The following is a 22,057-nucleotide window of genomic DNA, read 5'->3' as shown; positions in this document are numbered from 1 at the left end:
TTATGTTTATTTAGTAGGTAATATTGTTTACAGTGAGTTTTCTAGTCGTCGGTCAATTCGTTCCGTGTTTTCCGCGTAAATTGAATCCCGCGTAAGTTGAACTGTTCGAACAGAATGTGGTGCAGGGAGGAAGGAGGATCAAACACGAATTAAGAAGAATTATTATCTTCGAATAAAGTAAATACTAACAAAGTCCAATTATTTTGTTAGATCTATGTTAATTTGTACATATTTCGTAATATTGTATACTTGGAATATTTGAGGCTTTCGCGACCCTATTTTTCGTGGTTAGCATAAATCGAAAAATTATTAATGGACGCTACACTTTCAATCGTGTATGTTAATGTCGTCAAAGTGGTTAATGGTATCGCGTATCACAGTTATCGAGATGATCCAATCGAATGAATTTATTTACAAAAATATACAATAGATTATAATAGAAACAGATTCTCTGCAACAGCCAAATTGATTAAGAAGTTTTCAACGGCTGGCGGTAGATTTTTTTCCTTCAATGTTTGCGCGGAAACCATCTTTCTTCCATCTGGTCCTTGAACCAGAGCCAAAGATGTTAACTGGTTCAAAAGATCTTGGGTTTTATCGTTTATTTCGGATATTATTTGAGTTTCCGTATACGTCTGATTTTCACAAAGTTGAACCATGAATAAAGCTATTTCTTTGTGTGTCTTTGTCATTGTAAGACTTTCTGAAAACAAATGTAGCATTTTCACAGGTAAAAAATATTTAATGAAACGAAGGTTTTATCGAATCTTTCTTTACCTTTTGCATGCGAAGCAACGGTAATTTCTCTAGCTGGAATATTTACAAGTAGATCGTACAGATCCGTTCTCGACGATATGGAGCTATTTCTGCAGCCCGCGACGTAATACGAATGTCTCTGCAAAAAATTTTCTAGTTTAAACATTTTTCATAATTTTGTATTCTAAGGTATACGTTAATCAACGTACCTTTAATTCTGTTAATTCGTCATCGACCAGATCGATCCAAGGAAACAAATTGTCTGTGACTTTACGGTGTTTCATTAAAGCAGGAAACAATCCAATCCATTTCAAAAGTTGTTCCAAGCTATGATGATAAACAATTATTCTTTTCTTCAAAAGAAGCGCTGTGTATATCAAAATTGTCTCCAATTCAAAAGTTTTAATTAATTCTTTAATGTTGGTATTCACTGTAAACCGATGGCTATTAAAGTCATCGGAAACAAATGTTCCGTTTTCTTGAGTAGAACAAGATCCTTTAGTAAATACCGAAAGGTACAGCTGTAAGATTTCTGTTGGTTTTCCAGTCTTGCAGTACATTTTGCTAAGCACTCTTGAGAGTACTTCGTATTTTCGTGGGTTAAAGTCTTTTGCAAACAAAACCAATGCAAATTGCTTGACCTGTGTTGAAGACAATTCTTGTTTGTTTCCAGTAACTTCATTGCGCGTACATATCTTTGATAAGCATAGTTACTTAGCTATTTTATGGGGTTTCAAAGAAATCATAACTTACTTTTGGTAATTTGTCTGAATCGAATACTTCGCTACAATGTATGTAGAACCAATCGTGTTTTTGTCTTGAAAATACAAACACTTGCGGAGAATTATGCTCCAATTCTAAGTTACATTTCCTCGCAACGACTGCTTTTTGCGATTCCGATATCGTCGGATAAGACCACGTCCACAATACATCACCGTTAGAATCTTTCTCTGAAAATTGAACGAAACGTAAGAAATATCGATTATAACTCTGAACACGTAATTACGATAATAATTACCGATTATGCTGCACGAAAGTAAATCTGTCAGTGGGGCCATATCAAGAAAGTATTATCAACAGATCGACCCATTAAGTTATGTGACGATAATTAGGCACCTAATCGACGACTTAATCTTGTTTAGAGATCGCATGTAATACAGCATTCCTACGTTTTGACACAAGTGATCATGATAAACATGTAAAAAGTAGGTTTGGCAAGTTTAACATTTGTTGAGGTTATGTTTCATGCGAAGGCGTATTTTATATATTGCTAGATGGAACATCGAGCCGCCCTGAATCTAGTGAAATTAGTATTAGCTTCTATCCATATGATCATGATAGTATTATCAGTGTACTCGATTGGTAACACACAAATTTGTATCGCTAAATCTATAAATGTAAGAGTCTTTTTTATCATGTTTAGCTATAGCATCAGTTTCTCGAACGAGCTTGCTCGTGAAACGGTTATTATAAATTTTGTGTACGTAAATATTGTTATCTAACGCAAATTTCGCCATCTAACGTTGCAACTATACGATAGTTAAAAGCTCGTCGATGGTACAGGGAACTAACGAACCATACGAGTTGATTTTTAGAATATTTTATTCCATATATCGCATAAGTATAAATCTCTTAAACTACTGTAATGCTGGAACCATTCGAGACTCAAAGAGATCAACTTTGCTTTGATGTAGTTTATTTAAACTGCACAGCAAATCGATGGTTAGAAACAGACCAGCGGAAGGTACACGAATTTACTTTATTAAATTATTCAACAATTTTCTTATAACTTACTTAATAATAGTCGTCTAACATATACGATTTCTATGTACAAAAGTATTTACAATGTTCCTTAATTACGTCAACGTAATGCTACGCGATTGCGCAAACAAATACTAACAATGGTTCCTATCACGCTGAAACACGAAATTTTACGTAATACGCCAAGTATGATGCCATGACAATGATTTGTTACAATAAATTAAGATTCGATGTCGTCTCGATATTTTATTCCAATAGTAGATAACGAATAAGACGTTCAACAATTTCTAAATTTTATGAATTCAACGAATCATCGTTTATCATCCGTTACTCGAGTTTGTTATCAATGTCAAAAGCAACATCTTCGAAGCCCAGAATTTTGCTGTTACAAAAGACCGTAAAAAAACGTGCTCTCGCGCGACATAAACGAGTAATGCATCCGCTTCGTTTCAGGGGGCATTAGTTGATCATTTTTAACGAGCAAATTGCCACTTGACTATCCAGTGCTTTCCCAAAGGGCTTCGTGCCATCGGGGGCCATGTATTTGTTCACTTGGTAGGTTAGCATCGTTTCGTATCCGAACACGTCCATTCCAAGTTGCTGCGACACACGAAAAAAATAATACAATATTATAATAGGAAATAGGGACTTAGGGACGCTATTATCAGTTATAAATACGGTATACAGGGTGTCCGAAAAGTCGGGGAGGAGCCGGAAATGGGGGGTAGCTGAGACGATTCTGAACAACAATTTCCTTTGCAAAAATGTCGGATGGGGCTTCGATGGGGCCGCGGTAGCGAAGGCTACGCGCTAGGCGGCAGCGTCAATGTCCTTCGATGCACGTCGAGTCCGCTTGTTCGCGTACAAGCGCGGCCGCCTAGCGCGTAGCTTTCGCTACCGCGGCCGCTCCAACGGTCTACGCGCGCTCTGATTGGTCGGGGCCTTTCTCTTAATATCTCCTCAACGAAGCCCCATCCGACATTTTTGCAAAGGAAATTGTTGTTCAGAATCGTCTCAGCTACCCCCCATTTCCGGCTCCTCCCCGACTTTTCGGACATCCTGTATAATAAATCGAAGAACGAATTTTCCGACCAGTACCGTTAGCCACGTCATCTGGCGGGAATTTCAAAGGCTATTCCCAAGTTAGATTGCGTTAGCAGCGACATTGGTCGCGTTACTTAAAAACTTTACGGCGGACAATACAGGAACGGGATGCTCGAAGATGCCCGCCATAACACTAACAATAAGCAAAGCTGTAACGGTCGGATGGTGTTCCGCGAGTTATCTACTTTGCACGTTTTATCCGCGAAAAGGTCGACCTCTTCGAAAGAACGACCTCGTTAAAAGAGATACTGCGGCGCAAGATGGCGGTCTCTTGGAACTGCAGAATTAACCGAACATTGAGTTCCGTGCGATGCGAGAATTAAAACGATTTACAGTGATTACGTTTCGTGCTGCGCAATTAATGCATTTTTTTACGTAGTAGGCGTGAAACGTTAGGTACAGTTCAACATAAAAAAATCACCTGCGTAAGCGGGCTGGTGTTGGTGGTAAAGATCCCAGCGTACTCCTTCCTCTTGGCCAGTTGCAAACAGAACTCCTCCATCTCTCTCATCAGGATCACGTTTTCGGCCGCGTTCAAATCGTCACTGGTGGTCATCATGAAATTGTGGATGATCTGTCCTTTCCCTTTCGGTAGCTTTCGTTCTCGGATCGGTGCCTCCAGGTACTCCAGGAACTCGAAGACTATCGTCAACTTCGAGTCGAGTATCACCTCTGGTTCGTCCCACAGGTCGAAGTTCAGGCCCACGCCGATCGTTCTCCCATCCCGCGCCGATTTCACCACGAAGCTCAAGTTTTTCTCGACCAACGGTTCCCAGAGAAGATCCATCATCAATCGGTAGTCGTCCTTCGATATGTCCGGCATTAGTAATTGCTCCAAATCCGCTTTGTTGTAGAAGCTCTCCGTGATGATTCTGCGAAATGGTTCTTTGGATTACTGATCCATGGTTCGACTCCGCCAGTCGCATAAAAATTGTAACATGAATGACGATCACTTGATTGGCTATTCCTTCTTACTATTTTATGTACGATGATGTATGTTAGATGAAAGCTACGTCTGTATTTATGCATTCTGCGACATTTATTTGAATATATGTCGCAAAGAGAATTTAAAAAAACAATGTACCTTATCATTTCATCGCATTTCTCAACTTTCTGTTTTACGGAGTTAATCGATTGTTGCGATCAACAACCCAGTCTACGAACCCAGCTAACTCTACTCACTCGATCACGTCCTGCTTGTGGCTGTCGTTCAACATTTCGTAGCGATGCTCCTCCTCGTTCAGTTTCACCTCCTGCGACGTGTCTTCCGTGCTGATTCTCATTCGGTCGAGCACCTCCGCCATATTCTTCGCCGTGATGAATTCCGTGATTCCTATCTCGTAACCTTGATCCCTCAGCTTCGTTACCGTGTAGATCGAGTTCAACGAGTTCCCTCCCAGCTCGTAGAAATTTGCATCGAGCGTCACGTTCGCCCTTCCACCGCGACCTATCACAGACGCCACCGTGGGGAACAGGACCATCGCTTTTTTAAGGTCTTTCCCTGGCACGCTGGCGTAGTCGACATCCACGCAACTGTCTTCTTCTAAACAGACCATAGAACGCAAATACATTCTATTTCGAAATACATCGGACGGCGTGTACCACCGGTGGCACGCGCCTGCGTGCCCATCAGACGGCGTGTACCATCGCGCCGTCCCATGGCGAGAAATACGACGCGACTGTCCGTGGCGTCACTGTCAGTTATTTTCGGAAAATGTTAGAGAGAATTCAGTCCGAACGGATATCGTACCTCTGTTGATATCGGAGGATTCATACCGCTTCAACAGGGCCTGTCGATCCGTCTTTCCGTTTGTCAAAAGCGGTATGTTGTCCACGATGATAATTCGCGGCATCATGTAGAGGGGTATGGTAGCTTGCAGGAACGTCTCGATTTTCTCCGGACAGGTGGACCCGTTCGTAGTAGTAACGAACGCGATGAGTGTCTGAAAATTTCGGCGCGCGTTCATCGTTAAACGCGCCGCGCTACTTTCGTCTACAACTTATACAGGGTGTCCCGTGACTGGTGGTACGAGCGAGTAGGGGATGATTCTATGTGAAAAATTGAATCGAAAATGTAGAATAACATTTTTTCATACGGTCGCTTTATTTTTGAAAAACACAAGTTTTAAAATGAAGCGTCACGTGATAACAATTTTATTCTTACATTTTCGATTCAATTTTCCACCGTAGAATCACCCCTTACTCGCTTGTACCACCAGTCACGGAACGCCCTGTATATACTAAACTATTGTATTCGTACCTGAGATAATTCCCCTGGTTTGTAACAAAGAACGACCACCTCGTTGACGTCAGGTGCTTTGGAGACGGCTTTCTCCACTTCCGTGAGGTCCACCCGGTGTCCACGGACTTTTATCTGCGAGTCGACGCGTCCCTCGTAAATGACAACCCCTTTGGATATCCTGGCGTAGTCACCCGTTCGATAAATCTTCGAGTATTCTGTTCGAAGGGCAAATACTTCATGTTTTCAAAATTTTTTTTATACAGTTCTAAGGTTGCGGAACTTAAAACTACCCTGTATTACCTAATAGTTCTTACGTACGATATATGAATGATATAAAATTGTTTCGTTGTATTTTTACATTTGCACGACGTGAAATATTTTTGTATCTAATTTAAAATAATAATGACAAGTAACAATAGTAATAGCAACGCAAAAGAAACAACGAAGCAGACTTCGGCGAAGAACGTGTTCTTGTTTGCGCGAGTTCGAGCAAAGTAAACTATTTGCAATCATAATGAGCGTGGCTATATACATAGAAACGAAGAGAAACGAAGTACGTGATCGAACTTCATTGCTTAATCGTGCAAAGTACGAAATCGGGTTTTCGTTCGAGTCGCGAAGGAAAGGTAGACAGGTTTTCTCGTTAACGACCTTTCTCAAATGTCACCGAAGGATCGATTCTCACCTGGATCGATGGCGTGAGGATTGACCAGGAACTTGCGCGAATCGTTGTCGCGAATGTAACCCGCCGCGAGATTTCTCCCAGCCACTATCAGCTCGCCCACGTCCCCCTGCGGGACCAGTCGCATGTCTTTGTTCGCTATGTAGACGATGCAATTGTCCAATGGCTTTCCTGCGAATAGAGTCGGTTTAACGTTACGTTCGAGTGGACTTAACGGAATAGGCGAACTTTACGATCCCGTTTGTCTGCCGATCTCGAGCGTCGTCCGTGTAACAGCAAACGAGAGGATTGCTCGGATACCAAATAAACTTAAACGCTAACCACTTAGCAACCATCTTCGCCAACTACGTAGTACTCCGCCGAAGCTAACGCTATTGGGAGGTGAGAAGAAGATTAGCGGAAGGAACTCGGGTAGGATCGCTAACGGTGTTGTAGTAGCTTATTACAGGCCGGAATACAGTAAAGACTGGATAAGTGGAGGAAAATCGGGACCCAAAGATTGCATTTCTATTCTGTGTTTACATTTGGCTCGAGTCGAGCGTCGAACGTAGAGAAGGACAGAGAGCGAAAGAGAAAGAGCAAATGTTCCTGCGAATCTTCTTCTCGTCTCCCAGCGGTACATATCGCTGGGTTTACCTATGGGAACCTTCTCCGCCATTTGCAGCTGGTTTCGATTGGTCAGGAGGTGATAGGTGACGTCGCCCATGATCTCCGTGCTTCCGTAGAAATTGGCCAAAATCTTGTCGCCGTCGCGGAACGTGGCGAAGAATTGTTCAGCCAACGATACCGGCAACGTTTCCCCGGAACACACCCAAAGTTTCAACGAGCCGAGTACGTTGTTCTTGTCCTGAAACGTGGCATCACTGATGGTCAAAGATAGACAAATAGATAGATAGATAGGGATACGGTGGTGTAAACGGACGTTAAAGATTCTGTTATCTAGGACAATTGAGAGCGAACGCGTTCAATCAAAGCATCTAAATAAGGGATCCTCGTGATTCAAGCAATAGTCTTGAAACTCTCCTCGCGTTTGACTGGCTGCGAATCGTACCATTTGTTTAAATTCGCTTTTAGTAGCAATTAGCAAAATTCCATGGCAATGAACGAAATGGAAAGATGGAGGCCTTACACTGGCACACCGTGACTAGCACAGGTGTATATTTGGTTCAAGATGCCTGTAACAGGTGGTACAACACACTACTCACGCGCAGACTCAAGTACATGAGCATGGAGTGCAGTAAGGACGGCACCAACACCAGTCGTTGAATCTGTAACCGTGACGAAACCGGACGGTCGTATCAAACAAAATTGCGATCGATATTTATCAAATTTTTTGATCGCTGTATCAGCGCGAATGGCCAACCTTGTGCTTGTCCAGCTCGTGGACGAATCTCTCCGGGTTCTTCGTGGTGTGTTTGGGGATGACTACGAGAGTACGACCCTGCAGAAGCGGTCCCCAAATCTCGGAGACGCTATCGACGAAAGTCAGCGACGTTTTGAACACGCAATGGGTTTCGTTCGTCGCGTAGGGTAGCTCGCGCCATTGCCATCGCAGGCGGTTCAACACTGTCGCGTGAGGCAGCAGCACTCCTTCGAACAACGACAGACACAGCCAAGGGATTTTATTTTGTTTATTTCAAAGAGCTGGAACACTGTAGCGTTCGTGTTCCATCTTCGGAGATATAACATAATAAATTCAAGAATAACAGAAATGAGAAAAAGTATTTTAATTTCTGCGCTCACCTTTCGGAACGCCCGTGCTACCGGAAGTGTACAAAACAATGGCGAGTTGCTCAGGATCGCCTTGGAGCTCCAAATCATCCTTGCTCTCGTCTCGACTTCGATCCAAGAGTTGGTCGTAGGTGACCGTGATCGCGTTCTCGTAGATCGACGAATCCGCTGGAAGATTCGATTCGTATTTAACTTACGCCAACTCGTAGGCACAGATATCTGGGATTCGTTCAATTACGACGACCATTCGTCTCCGTATAGTGTTGAGGCCAATCGTGTTCGAGTTCGTTTCCTCTCCTATACAGGCTTAATTGGATAATTTCGATGCATCCATCGAAACGCACGATAACGCTAAAAACCGTAAATTTTACGAGAACAGCAGTGGTCAATTGGGCCTGTCGGCCTCGGAAAAAGCATTCAGGAAGTTGTTCCCGGCGAATGGCTCGTCGGAACGAGCGATTCGTTTGGTTCAACCTTAAATCGCGCCGCGATTTGCATAGGCCTCTCAAGGTCCTTCCATTTGCCGCGCGGAACCGTAAAGGTGAACCACTTTTCTGCGGTTCGCGAATCAAGCTGTATAAATCACTTCAATTCCTTCTCAGTGTCTTGATTTATCGACTCGAAGCGATAAGCTTGTAATTGTTTCATTCAAGAACGCGACGTTATTCGAATGTATTGGATAGAAGGGTTGGTCTTCGAGTGCATAGCGCTCTGATTTTCTGTGCTTATATAGGGAGCTTAAAGAACAATTCTTACGTAGCTGTAGGAATTTTCCTTAGTGTATTTTGGTCTCGAGCACAAGGAACTTGAGAAGGAAAACTGCGAGTGCTCATAGCCTCGAATTTTTCCATCTAAGTGTCCTCTGTATTTAGCACCCGGAGTGACCAAAGTATAGCGCCGAAAATTCAATAAAAAACAAGAGTCTTAAACTCTGCTACGAAATCAAGAAACTTGGGGAATAAAACTGAGAGCGCTCAAAGCCTTGAATTTTTCCATCCAAGTGTCCTCTGTATTTAGCACCCAGAGTGACCAAAGTATGGCCCTAAAAGCTCAGAAAGAAACAAAAGTCTTAAACTCTGCTAACGAGTCCAAGAAACTTGAGAAGTAAAACGAACAGTACTCAAAGCCTCGAAGCCTGTAACTTCTCAGATCCAAGGACCATCCATCAGTCCTCGAGCTGCAAGTCTACAACTTGCAAGACTTACAAACAACTACAGAAATTGGCCGGAGAAAGGACATGAAACGTTTCCATGAGTCGACTTGTCGGACAAGGCTATCAATTACCTTCCTCTTCTATCAGCACCATGAAAGGTCTCGCCTCCTGTAGAACGTGTTTCACTCGGGACATGGGGAACTCCGGGTCCAGGGGCAGGTACGCCATTCCCGCTTTAACTATGGCCAGCAGGATCACGGGCAACTGGTGAGACGGCTTCATGCAAACGGCTACCAGCGTTTGCGACGCGTTCTCTGGTTTCTCCCATTCCCGAAGACATCGAGCCATCGCGTTGGTCAGCTGGTTCAGCTGGTCGTAAGTAAACGTGTGCTCGTCGCCATTGTCGTCTGGTCGGAAACAAACGTCATTCTTCAGATTTACATCCACGCAAAAAGATTCGTTTAACTTGGAATCTCTTCGACATTATTCTACAGCGCGAGGATAGAAGACAACAGGCAAAAACCGAAAGACACAGAAACCGTATCGATATTAATAGAGTTCGCAACACGGGACGTTTAATCGACTCCTCCTCGTTCTTCTTGCGCCCCGTAATCACTCGCCTATTTTCTTCTTTGCATCTTGTTCACATTTTTCATCTCCCCATCCCCGCACCTGTAATAACACCAATGACACGTACCTTCGTAGTAGACCGCCAGCTGACTGGAATAATTTGCCGTTGTTTCTTTGAATAATTTATGAAGCAAATCCTTCTCCTTGATACCGTCGGTCTGCCGACCTTTTAAGACCGACTGCTGCAGTATGGTTCCCATCTGTGAATTGAAATTTTGATGTTCGATCAAATTCTCGTCGAAATGAAACGAAAGCGCCAGGTACGAAAAGAAATTACAGACGCCGGAATAACCAGAGCACCGGTGATTATTATGTCGATTGACACGTCAGTCAACGCGTCAATCAACGTTAATTAATCGACTCGATTTAATTGACAGCGTCGACCTACATTCCGCGATCTACGCGCCGCGCTTCAAATACCAAACGACAAATCAAACGCGCGACTAATTGTCAACGGCGAACAACTTTGGACCCCACACGAATAGGTCTGGCTGCAATGGATCTGGATGTTATCTGGCAGGTGTGCTCGTGAAAGTGAGTCGGTCGCCGGTTTCGTAATAAAGCGTGTAGACAATGTAATCGTTTGGCAGACGATACCGGTGGCGTTGTATCCTTCGATTCGCGGAAAAGAAAGTCAATTCCAGGCAAGAACGTTGGGGAAGATCGTAGCAGCCGTGGCTGACTAGAAATCAGAAAGGTGAAAAAAAAAAAAAAACCGTTGGGGAAGATCGATCTTTGCGATCGGGTTCGATCGATTTAAATCGAAAGATACACGCGACTGCTCTCACTCAGCGACCTCGTCGATATTCTCCTTCCAAATCAGGAGAAACCTGAGTATTTAACCCTACAGTGCGCAATTTTTCGAATCAGACCAAACACGAATAACGCTACCGTGAAAATTCTAACGACACCCGTCAAATTCGGCGGAAAAATAATTATCTTCGATCGTGACCTTTCCGTTAGGAACAGCGCATGTGTTATCGCTTACGTCGTTGCGTAATCAAATATCAAAGAAAAATGCGGTTGATGCATACGTGCATCGATGCGCACTGTAGGGTTAACAAATGGGGATACTTAGCGAGTCCAAATTGCCGCCGAGTACTTCTAAACGGTCTTTCGGATAAAATCTAACGTATGTTTTCATCCCTAACTCATGGAAGAGATAAATCGTTCTTAATATATTCAAAGCACTGAATTATTTTATGATTAAACGACGAAGGCACCGGAAGATCTGTATCTAGAAGACGAACGGTCTAGAAGGCTTGTAATTTTCTCGCGTGGAATCATCCAGGTTGAATCTCTTAATCTTCATTTTCACCCGACAGGACAAGCGAGTTCTAGATAGAGCCGTTTAGACGCACTCTCCTGTAATCTTCGTCTATGACAGGCGAATGAAGATATTACAAGATCGCATCTAGAATAGACAAGATCTGAAAGACTCGACACACCGCATGTTCTAGGTGCGATCTTCCATCAACGTCGAGTACGAAAGTCGGTCCATACGGAACATTAGATTCGGCACGTCTGAAATTTAGATGCGGCGAATTTTAAATTTAGATTCGCTTGACCCTACGTTAAAATTTATGGAATATTTCCGGGCCAACTGAATTCGATTCAACTTCCTGTCGTTCTTGAGGCAGACATGGACTAATAACGACATTCCTAGAAATTCGAAACTTCCGAAGTCAGATAATGGAGAAACTTGGACTCCTGTGCTGAATGAGCATCATACTGTCTTTTACGATTAGAGTACTACGGTACTGTCTCGAAATAACCGACTGTTTTCCGCCTCGAAAAAAACCAACTCGCGATCCCTGCCTTTTTGCTCCGAGTCGCGAAAGCGAGAAGCCGAGAAGATCGGTGGAAAAATCGCAGAACGTGTGTAAAGAATACCGTTAGTTGTATATGTTTTAGTACTACACCGAACCCTCTATTATTGTCTACGGGTTCCTCCCGAGGGTTCCCTTTCGTCTCGCTCGAGAACAAAGCCGAACCGGCACGTAATAAATGCGTTCGCGATTTCAACCGATTTCTGTTTTTCCTGGAATATCCAATCGATCTTTCCGACATCTAAAGCTACTTTAACATCTGTAAACGGTTGTCGATTGGAATTCCAATTACGTCGTAATTGATTTATTATCGTTATTGCTGTAATTACAGTAATCGCAAGAATCATGATCACCGCGTAAAGACGGCGTTCGGAGCGTTTCACTACCGCGGACTAACGAACAATCAAATTTATATTGCTTAAGAACCGACGTTAATTAAGCGCTTCTCGCTGGATTCAACGAGTACTCGCCTTTCGAGGCTCGGATCATTTTTACTTTCCCACGTCGCGCCATTTTTCTTGCAATTTTCTATCATTTTTTTCGTATACAATTACGAATGCTTCCGTCACGGAACCTTTTCTTCCGTAATTCCATTGTTTCTTCATTTTTAAATTACTTTATCTTAACATCGAGTCTCTTCTCTCGACAATTTTCTCTCATTTTTCCTGCATTTTTCTTTCAATTGTTTTAAATCAACCTGCATATTCCCGCTTCTCTGTGTCGCATCACCCCGCATCGCTCGTCGTCTGAATTTTGTCTCCAGAATTTGTCTCATCTTTCTCGAAATGTCGTCGACGTATCCGAGCCAGTCGATCGTTATTTTCTACCGAAAGGTAACGAAACGCCGACGTCGTCGTAGCTTCCAGCGAAAGTTCAGCCTCGTTTATTAACAATAGAGGAATAATATCGTAGGAAACCGTCTGTTACAGCACACCTTTCGATTGGATACGGGCTCGCAGGGCCACAAATTGTGAAACGTACAAATGCGCCTTGGCGTTTACATAACCCAATCTACGCTATGCAGTCGTTAGAAAGAAACGAAAAGTTGTGGCGTTTCGCTCGATGAAAGTATTCGACGGCTCCATTGCGCTCGTGCGTTCTTTCGAAAGCCGAATCACGTAATTCGTTCGACGTGTAACGACACAATTTTGATCTTATCGTTGTATGTCTCGTGGCAATTATTTGAAAATTTATAGGCTCGAGTCAATTAATCGAAAGAAAACCTCGATATTTATCCTCGTAACTCGATCGACGAAGTTTGCTGTAAAACCTTACCGATACACTTTTTTTTATTCGTCCCTTATTATCACCCCCTTCGAGGTGCAATTATTTGTTACGATCCAATATCGTACGACATCAACGTTTTCAATTTTGCACGTTGAGATCAAGTTTACGTCGATTATTAAAATTACGATTATTAAGAATTTCGCGAGGAATCTTATTTTTCCGTGATTTTGTTTCGGTGGCCGTGATTCGTCCGATTGAAGCAACCTAATCCCTTGGTAGACATCGTTGATGTCCACGTGAAATCGAATCTTTATTATCACGATTATTAACTCGACGTTGAATATACTTTATCTCGTATCGAACACAGCAAGGGGATATTTATTTGGTAATGAAACAGCAATGTTTCTCCATCTCCTATGAACTTTCAACCATTTTCTATCGATGTTTCGACGCGATTAGTAGGATCTCTATATGGATATTTATAGACGCGATTGACACCGTTTATGTAGACTTATTATTCCCAATAGATTACCAAGATACGTTTATCCACATTTTTATTTCAATATTCAACGGCTTTTTATTCGATCGCTTTTTATCGTTGAAACTGTAAAATCCGCGTGAACGTTAAATAGTATAACCGGAATAGCGATACTAGAAAATATGTGGAATAACTAAACGGCGAGTTTACTGGTCGTTCGTCGCAGGAAATAAAATTTCACCAGTCCCTCTGCCCGTCGCGAAACTTTACGCGATGCTATCGCGGACATGACGCGGGTAAGAGCACTCTGAACAGCGCGAACGTTTATTACGAGTTTCGCGAAAATCCTGACAGGCAAACTTCTCGAAAAGCAGAGAGAGAAGTTTTCCTGATCGAACGAACGGTCACCTACTGCAAACGGAAAGTCCCCCGCGGAGAGTTCTGGTTCTATTCGACTTTTAGTCAGAAATCCACGGATGCCAGTGAATGTTTTAGAATACTTTAGAGTGTTTTTCCGAATACAAATACAATCGAATACAAACAAGCTTCAATTTTCAAAAAAAAAAAAAAAAAAAAAATATAAAAAAATTACGTGCGAGTATACTTTTAATCCTACTCATTCCTTGGTTCGAATTCACCTCGCACAGGCCGCGAACTCGTAAATAGATCGAACCGAGGCATTAGTTTTTATCAGTATTTGAATCTCTCTGGAGAGCCTTGATTCCGACTCGCAAGGTTCTCTGTTCAACGTTTGCGTAGGAAACCACGTCGCAAAAGAAAAAAAAAACGTAAAATTTTCATTCGTCCTTATACTGTAGTTTGCCTTCGAAGAGAATCAGACGCGGTGCTCGTTTACGTGCGTTTCCATTCCTTCGTAATCGAGTTAGGACGAGCACTCATTCATTTTCTCCAATCGTCATACTTTGATCCCTTCGCGTACGTGGCCGTTTAGTTTTGTATAATTATAATTACTGTCGATAATAAAAAGAACGAACAAATTTGATAATTATTCACTACGGGATCCCGCAACAAGAGAAGTGAAAATTGTATAGTTCGGCTGCACCGATAACGTTACTTCCAATGTACAGCTAGAGACACAGCGAACGTAACAAGTACTCGTACAGGAATCAATTGAAACTAAAACTTCGTATACTTATTCTATTAATAAATTTTCGGGGAAGAAATAATTAACGAACGTTCCTACATATCTTTAGAGTAGAATTTGCGTAAATTAAAGTTCATTATTTTTAGCGTTAACCTCTAATTTCTTTACTTATTAATTTCACTTTAAATTGCTCGCTGTGCGAATGTGCTAACATGCTCGGTCTTTTTTCAACAAATACATTCCGTTTTTATCAACGAGGACAACGTTTTTCCCGTTTAACTCGTATGCTTCCATAAATATCGATCCCGTCACCGGTAAATATCGATCGTCGCACGTCACTAGAAAGTCCAAAACCGTTCTCACCGCCTAATTCTACCTTCGCTCACCTTGGAATGTTTATCTCACTGCTCCAAAGTTGCCTGTCCTCTTCGGGATCCCAGCGAATACCCAAGGCGTGTACCTTTCCCAGGAACCTTCACGGGAACGAACAGGTCCACGTATTTCGTCCGAATGTTCACAGTCGCACGTCGATTCTCACTCTATCGCCGCGCGTTTTCAGCGAACACACTGTACTGGCTCCGCTGATTCTTTTCCGGTGGTTCTTCCCCCTGTTCCCGTTCCCTTTCGTCGCACAACGCACTTTCCTTTTGGCCAGAACCGCAGCAGGCTACGATTCACACGAAGTGAACACCTCGGAGACCTGTCTCCTAATCCTTCGATTTTCCACTGGCAGTTCTGGGACTCGTTGATGTTTGCCTGATGCCTCGACCCTTCGATTCGAGAGATTTTCAAATCCTTGAATTTTCCGACCGATCGGCGATCCGATTTAATCTTATCCTAGTATTTTTTCGTTTAATCTCGGTTTGGTAACGGTACGCGTGTAAACGTGTAGATCGTTCGCGACGAAGGACGCGAACAGCGCGGGTTCCTGGGCACGCGATACGATGACCTTACGGTTTAGTTATCACCGGCCGGATTGCTCGGTGAGAATGTCTCTCCTCCCGTCCGTGTGGCATGTGCTTTTATATGGAACCGGTTACGAGGACCCTGAATTGTTCGTTGTCCCCTATCCTGCCACCACTATCTCCGCATCTTTTGTCCCGGTGTTGCTGCACCGGCTGGCCCCTTCGACGTCGTCCAATTTGCATCGCACCGTACGCTGCTTCCTCCGTGTTTACCTCGGTCGAGTGGTCGAAGCGGTTTCTCGTTTTAACACGAACCCGACGTGTACGAACTTTAATTCTCGCGAGTTTTAGTCCGCCATTCGACGCGATAACGTAGCAACGTTCTGTACAACAATTTTATTTTTCATTCGAACTGAAACACGGACAACGAGGTTTCAGAAAGTCTGCTGTAATTCTTGCCCGTATGACAGATTTTTGACGCGAGAAACGCGCGGACCAATTTATAGGCTCGACTCGATACATCGATGAGCAAAGTGGTTTTGAAATGGCCAGGTCACCGACGGGATCTCTCGCGTTCGATCGAAAAGGACGAGCCAATTATTATCCCACCCGGGTCCTCCGAATTCGATAGCCGTGATAACATCCTTGAATTATGTTTAATTACGAGTCCATCTCCTCCTTCTCCTCCTCCTTCTCCTCCTCCTCCTCCTCCTCCTCCTCCGACTCCCTCCCCTCCAGTCGCGTAATTTCAGAGCGGGGTAAATGGATGTCGGAACAACCTTCGGGAAACCAATGAATTGTAAAATTATTTCGCTTTACCGTTCCATTAAGCTTCCACCGCGTCTACTTAACGTTCTATTAGAAAATGATCGCTCGTCCGACGGTTGGATATCACTTTGTTACGGTAAATCGCGACTCCGACGGACCCCGAGGGGATCCAAGGAGATTTATTATAATAAATATCGCCACTTGCGTAACCTCAAGGCAACGCTGTGCATCCTGACAACATCGGTAACGTTCTCCATCCATTGTCCATTATAGTGATTCGTTATTTCATTATTCGACCAGGTAGCAACTTTCACGAGAAATCCTGCGAATCGCGCGAACGCGTATTTGACCCTCCGAGTGCCAGAAGAAATTTTCACGCGTGTCCGAGAAATGCCAGGCAATTTTTTACGTAAAGATTTTCGCGTCTTGCTGAAACCCGAACACGCTTTTGCAAAATTGTTGTCCGTCATTTAAAAAATTTGTTCGGGTAACAGAAAGCTCCGATATCCCTGAATAACACAGGCTATGTTTTATTTCGATGAAAATAGGTTTTCAATTTAAAATCCAAAAATTTGTAAATCGAGCGGGAAGAAAAGCGTTGTTTGGCTACTTTTCTTCTTCAGCCGGTTAGTATTTAAACAGAGTCGTTGAGAAAAGATCAAAGTCTGCTCGTGACAATTTAGCGAATAAACCTAAAGTTCATCTATAAATTCAGTATTTAATTATTCACTTATACCCCATTTCCAATAGCTCGTGCTCTATTCCACAATTTAATCAGCGTATCCCAAACACGCGACACACACTCCGCAAACTTTTCTACGCGCAGTTATTTTCCTTGTTAATAAACTGTTCAGCTCGTTATACGCGTTTCTCGTTGTTCCCGCGACAAAATTATTAAATTACCTTTCGTGTCGTTATTCGGAGAGGACGCGAAGCCGTTGTTGCACGGTTGCAAAAAACGTAACAGCAAATATTTATCACGGTAACACGAGAGTCGACGTTTCAACCAGCGAGCGTATTAAATTCGTAATCGGGAATGCGAAGTAATATTCGCCGTAACAAAAATTACCGACAAAGAAAAACTCGCTTCTTCTTTTAAATTAGATACCTATAGAGGTAATTATTTAAAGATGTGCCTAACGGCAGACAATGTTGCGAACGCTTAATCGTTTCGATTTAGGTTAATTAGAACGTAATACTCGGTTCGAGCGTAGTCCTCTTGAAAGCAACATCGCAGCTCCTAACTCTCTGGTCGAAGTAAAGAGTGTCTTAGAAAAGGGAATAACCGAGTGACAATTATTTTCTAACATCGATAACCAGTAATTCGTTTCACCAGATCAACTAAGAATCGTGCAACTTTGTTCTGCACAGATACACTTACGCGATCCGTCAGTCTCTGTTTTTCATTTTTAATCGCGTGTTCACCTAACTGGAAACGCGCGCGTCGATCGACTTATTCACTTGGAAGTTCCAGATTCAGCGGGGCATCACCCTTTTTACTGCTTTCACGCCTGGCTGGATCGCGTGATCGCGCGGCGGTGCAATCTAATTGCACCGTCGCTCTTCGCGCCTCGTTTTTTAATTTCCTACTCGCGCGGTAATGACAGAGCGTGAATGGACAAGCAGGGAAACCGTGACGCTCGGATACGCGTACGACGCTCTGGTTGTCGCCTCGTTCGGGGAAATTCCGTTCGCGACATTTCTTCCGGGAATTGTTCGCGAACGAAACTTCGAACTCGGGAACTTCGCTGGAGCCAGAAACTGTGTCTATGGATCGCTCGAGCCAGAGTTTCTTGTGAATCGTTCGCGCGAAGAGAAAATCCGCAAATCAACGCGGAGTTCGTTTAACGCGTTGGCTGCCAAGCTAAAAACTCGCCAACATTTCTAATAAGATTTCTATAAAGTTAAAATATTGTCTCGAGACTGTCGACGATTAGATAATTTAACATCTGTCGTAGTTTAGTTTCGTTATTGTCCCGTTATTGAAATTAATTTTTTTAGTTCCTTGGTGGAAAGTCCTGTCGGCCATTTCTGGGTGACGTGACGACCAACGTGTTAAAATTTCGTAAGCTTCACTTGTTGTACGTACCGTATTGTCTCGAAATAAGCAACTCGTCGTTCCCGCCTTTTTGCTCGAAGTCGTCCGCCCGAGTTAGAGATTCGAAAAGAAGCGAGAGATCCGTGAAAGCGAGAAGCCGAGCAGATTAGTGGAAAAAGCACAGCACGTGTGTAATGTTTTCGCTTTCTCCGGTGTGTTTATTTTCCGAAAGAATACCGTTAGTTGTACATACACAGTTTGCCGCTACACCGAACTCCCTGTTTTGTCTACGGGTTGTGTCTACGCTCGAGAACAAGGTGAAGCCGAACAGAGCATACGAATCGATCGATACATTCGATACCGAAGCGGCAGGTAATAAATGCGCTCAAGATTTCAACCGATTTCTGTTATTCCGGCACCGGCACCGCGCCAGAACGTGTAAACTAACGAAATATCGTTCGTCGGATTCTCTCTTCCTGGCTGGTCCGCGCCGCGCGCCGAGGCGTCCGAAGCACGCTTCGGCATTCCAGGAACTCTCAATCATTCGCTGAAACACCAACGTCGGGTTTTCTTCCGTCAGAAGTTTGCTTTATGGGCTCGATCTCGCGGCGAGGTGTTTCAGAACGTGTCGCGGCTTCGGAACGGAATAAATCGTACGATCGACGAATTCCTTTCCGGCAGACGGTCTCGTTACGTATTGAAACTCGAGCCGCGGAGAATTTCACGGTGGAAGATACGCGGACGATTCAGGGATCGGAATTATTCAGCCGAATACCACTTACGAGCGGCATGCGCCTTCCTGATGGATGACTGCTTTAAGAATTGAAACGCTAGTTCGAAGCGCGAAACGGATCGCTTGAAAATCCTGGTAGCTTCGGATTCGAGGACACGGTGGGTGGAGTCGGCGTTGCGCGGCGATTATGCTACGAATTTCTAAAACGGGAATGGAGGAACGATTGCGAAGAGAAATATGCAAATCTCGACGCGATGCTCCGAGGTGCAACGCAACGAATCTCGCGAACGATCTCAAGTTTGTACGCGGATTCAAGGCCAACGATCGATGGTGATCGCGATCAATCTCGGTTCGATTCGGAGTCTGCGGCGTAATTAACCTCTTCGTGCGATTCCATGGAAATTAAACCATGGGTAAAATTCTCATCTATTTATATTGTAGACGATTCAAGAAACGCCCCATTTTTGTAATCGTTTCCACGAACATCGATTTAGCAACTCTTCTTGGCAACGCCATTTTTTTTTTCTCTTTCCTACACTGTAGGTAGACGTTTCAGTAATTAACCGACACGCCACGGACAAGCTCGAGCCGTCTTACCTGCGTCTTACCTACGCAATCATCGTCGTCCTCACAATTATCATCGCGCATCGACAATCGACATTATGATTGACGTGTCACGCGAATCGAGTCCCGGTCTCCGTGCGTGTTCCCACGCGAAGGTCAACGCGCTAAAAGGAAACTCGAGAAAAATTCGAGACTTTTCAACGCGTTTCTGGGAAGTAGCCGACGACGTCTTTGTCGCGTCGGTTTGTTCGTTTCAAGCGAGATTCCGTCACGAGGTGTTGCATTTAACGTATTTGCATGTCGCGTTGCGTAGGCTAATAATTACACGTGATAACCGATCGTTTTCTTATCCGACGAGAAATCTGTTCCTTGGTAGCATTTTAAATCTGTTCGATTTTATGAATATTCACAATGCCGTCCTTGTTGCGTTCGGTGCGCGACTTTTTCGCGATCGTAACACTCGGCGTGGGATAATATTCTTGTGCGAATCAGGAGAACCGAGTTGTCGCGTCCCTAATTTAACACCTTAATCTATATTTACGACAGCTTGGACCCAAAACGTAAACAATGACTGTGTCTATCACTGTCCGCGTGGCTTCGTCGTTTTGCAAATGCGCCAGAAGAAATATCAGTCGCCAATACTGCGAATGCTGTATCATTTGTGGTTACAACGGTTCATCTACAGGGTGTCTCAAAAGTCGGGGAGGAGCCGGAAATGGGGGGTAGCTGAGACGATTCTGAACAACAATTTCCTTTGCAAAAATGTCGGATGGGGCTTCGTTAAGGAGATATTAAGAGAAAACCCCGACCAATCAGAGCGCGCGTAGACCGTTGGAGCGCTCGCGGTAGCGAAGGCTACGCGCTGGCGGCCGCGCTTGTACGCGAACAAGTGACTCGACGTGCATCGAAGGACATTGACGCTGCCGCCTAGCGCGTAGCCATCGCTACCGCGACCGCTCGAACGATCTACGCGCGCTCTGATTGGTCGGGATTTTCTCTTAATATCTCCTCAACGAAGCCCCATCCGACATTTTTGCAAAGGAAATTGTCGTTCAGAATCGTCTCAGCTACCCTCCATTTCCGGCTCCTCCCCGACTTTTCGGACACCCTGTATATCGAAACGAATTCGTTATCAACGAATTCTGCCTTTAATTCTGCCTTCCGCGTCGCAAATGGTTCGCAAGTTTCATTTTGTTTAGTAAGAACGTAACTGCCGTGCTTGTTTAGCGCGTGCCGCGTCCAACGTGTTTATTATCGTGATTCCCCTTATCGAGAGAGGCGTGAATTCGTTTTTACTCGGTGCACGAAGAAAGTGGAAATCCCCGAGCGCCTCGTTCCAAGTTTTCCTGTTACGGTCGAAGAATGTATTCTCCGTTTACGTCACGAGTCACTCACGGGCTCTAGAATTTCAGCGATCCGTTGCCCGGCCACGCAAATGTACGAGCAAGACGTCAGTGGATCCGCGAAGCCACCGGGAATTCCAACGGCGATCGACCAAGAATTTCAGTTAAAAAATCAGAAATTGTGAGCTCGTAAAATTTACGCGCGAACCGCGATATGATTTTTAATTAAAATTCGCGTTGTTCCAAATTCAACCTCAATTCAATCTCGAATGGAAATTCGTATTATCCGGAACTCCATCGTTTCGTGATTTTCCATTATTTCTGATTAAAAATCACTCGTTTCGAAGATGCTGCCTCCAGTATCGTTCTTCCACGAAACGATTACGTCGGGACACCGGAACACGGTGCCACGCGTAATGCGTTTTTAATCGCGTGTTTCGACATGAAATCTCATTAAAGAAGACCGTACTCGCAAATCTCACGTGTCTTTATCATCGGGGTTCATTCTGTGCATCTCTGTCGGCATTAAAAGGTGACGTCCCCTCCAGGATACCTCCGGCTGTGTTGTCGCGATCGTCGTCGGCCGAGTATTTTGCGTGTTACATAACCACGATTGAACGTCTGATTGGGTCAAGTGGTGAGAACAATAGCCGGCGTCTGTCCGTCTCTCCTCGCTGGGCATAACCCTATTTTACAATCTTAATTCATCACATCCGCGGCAACTTTACCCCGCCGCTTTTACTGCGCGACGCGCTTCCTCGTTGCCGGAAGCGTCGCTTTGACGTCTCGTTTCGCGACCCGATAATCTCGAAATTGAAAAGAAACCCCCAAGGTCGTTCCTTGTAAACCGCGTCGCCCCGTGTCCGTTCGACGAGAACATCGGATACCGTTGCTATACTATTATTCGTGTGATTCTCGCATCCTTGCGAGCGCGACTGTATTTCTTTTCTCTCTCTCTCTCTCTCTCTCTCTCTCTCTCTCTCTCTCTCTCTCTCTCTCTCTCTCTCT

The 22,057-nt window shown here is 44.0% G+C and overlaps 2 protein-coding genes across 3 annotated transcripts; both read right to left on the bottom strand.

Annotated features, from left to right (window-relative positions):
- Nucleotides 1-392: 392 nt before the first annotated feature.
- Nucleotides 393-2,045, bottom strand: LOC128895142 (DENN domain-containing protein 10-like). 2 transcript variants are annotated; one of them, XM_054157447.1, is made up of 5 exons: nt 1,775-2,045; nt 1,510-1,706; nt 966-1,451; nt 778-895; nt 393-703 (listed from the first exon to the last, which is right to left on the bottom strand). In XM_054157447.1, exons 1-5 carry the CDS (start codon nt 1,812-1,814, stop codon nt 432-434), a joined length of 1,113 nt encoding a protein of 370 aa, XP_054013422.1. In that variant the 5' UTR covers nt 1,815-2,045; the 3' UTR covers nt 393-431. The 2 variants fall into 2 exon arrangements, with proteins under 2 accessions (XP_054013422.1, XP_054013423.1); XM_054157448.1 differs by having other exon boundaries at nt 966-1,397; nt 1,775-2,041.
- Nucleotides 2,046-2,765: 720 nt separating this feature from the next.
- Nucleotides 2,766-15,540, bottom strand: LOC128895133 (beta-alanyl-bioamine nonribosomal peptide synthetase ebony). Its single transcript, XM_054157422.1, has 13 exons — nt 15,085-15,540; nt 10,127-10,259; nt 9,561-9,836; nt 8,289-8,444; nt 7,909-8,135; nt 7,751-7,813; nt 7,182-7,392; nt 6,549-6,716; nt 5,882-6,078; nt 5,372-5,564; nt 4,804-5,164; nt 4,043-4,493; nt 2,766-3,117 (listed from the first exon to the last, which is right to left on the bottom strand). The coding sequence occupies exons 2-13, from the start codon at nt 10,257-10,259 to the stop codon at nt 2,977-2,979; spliced, it is 2,577 nt and encodes an 858-aa protein (XP_054013397.1). The 5' UTR covers nt 15,085-15,540; the 3' UTR covers nt 2,766-2,976.
- Nucleotides 15,541-22,057: the final 6,517 nt, after the last annotated feature.

This window comes from Hylaeus anthracinus, unplaced genomic scaffold (genome assembly GCF_026225885.1).
Source record: "Hylaeus anthracinus isolate JK02 unplaced genomic scaffold, UHH_iyHylAnth1.0_haploid 4, whole genome shotgun sequence".
NCBI lineage: Eukaryota > Metazoa > Arthropoda > Insecta > Hymenoptera > Colletidae > Hylaeus > Hylaeus anthracinus.
The sequence above is the reverse complement of the archived record's forward strand: the minus strand, read 5'-3'. Positions and strand labels throughout refer to the sequence as shown.

What these genes read in the sequence shown, in the direction of transcription:
- LOC128895142 (XM_054157447.1), bottom strand. Translation starts at nt 1,814, where the DNA reads ATGGCCCCACTGACAGATTTACTTTCGTGCAGCATAATCG. An exon ending in ACTTTCGTGCAGCATAATCG is followed by an intron (nt 1,707 to 1,774) that starts GTAATTATTATC and finishes TTCAATTTTCAG; the next exon opens with AGAAAGATTCTAACGGTGAT. An exon ending in ATTCAGACAAATTACCAAAA is followed by an intron (nt 1,452 to 1,509) that starts GTAAGTTATGAT and finishes TGCTTATCAAAG; the next exon opens with ATATGTACGCGCAATGAAGT.
- LOC128895133 (XM_054157422.1), bottom strand. Translation starts at nt 10,259, where the DNA reads ATGGGAACCATACTGCAGCAGTCGGTCTTAAAAGGTCGGCAGACCGAC. An exon ending in GCTGGCGGTCTACTACGAAG is followed by an intron (nt 9,837 to 10,126) that starts GTACGTGTCATT and finishes GTTTCCGACCAG; the next exon opens with ACGACAATGGCGACGAGCAC. An exon ending in TCATGTACTTGAGTCTGCGC is followed by an intron (nt 7,393 to 7,750) that starts GTGAGTAGTGTG and finishes GCCACGTTTCAG; the next exon opens with GACAAGAACAACGTACTCGG.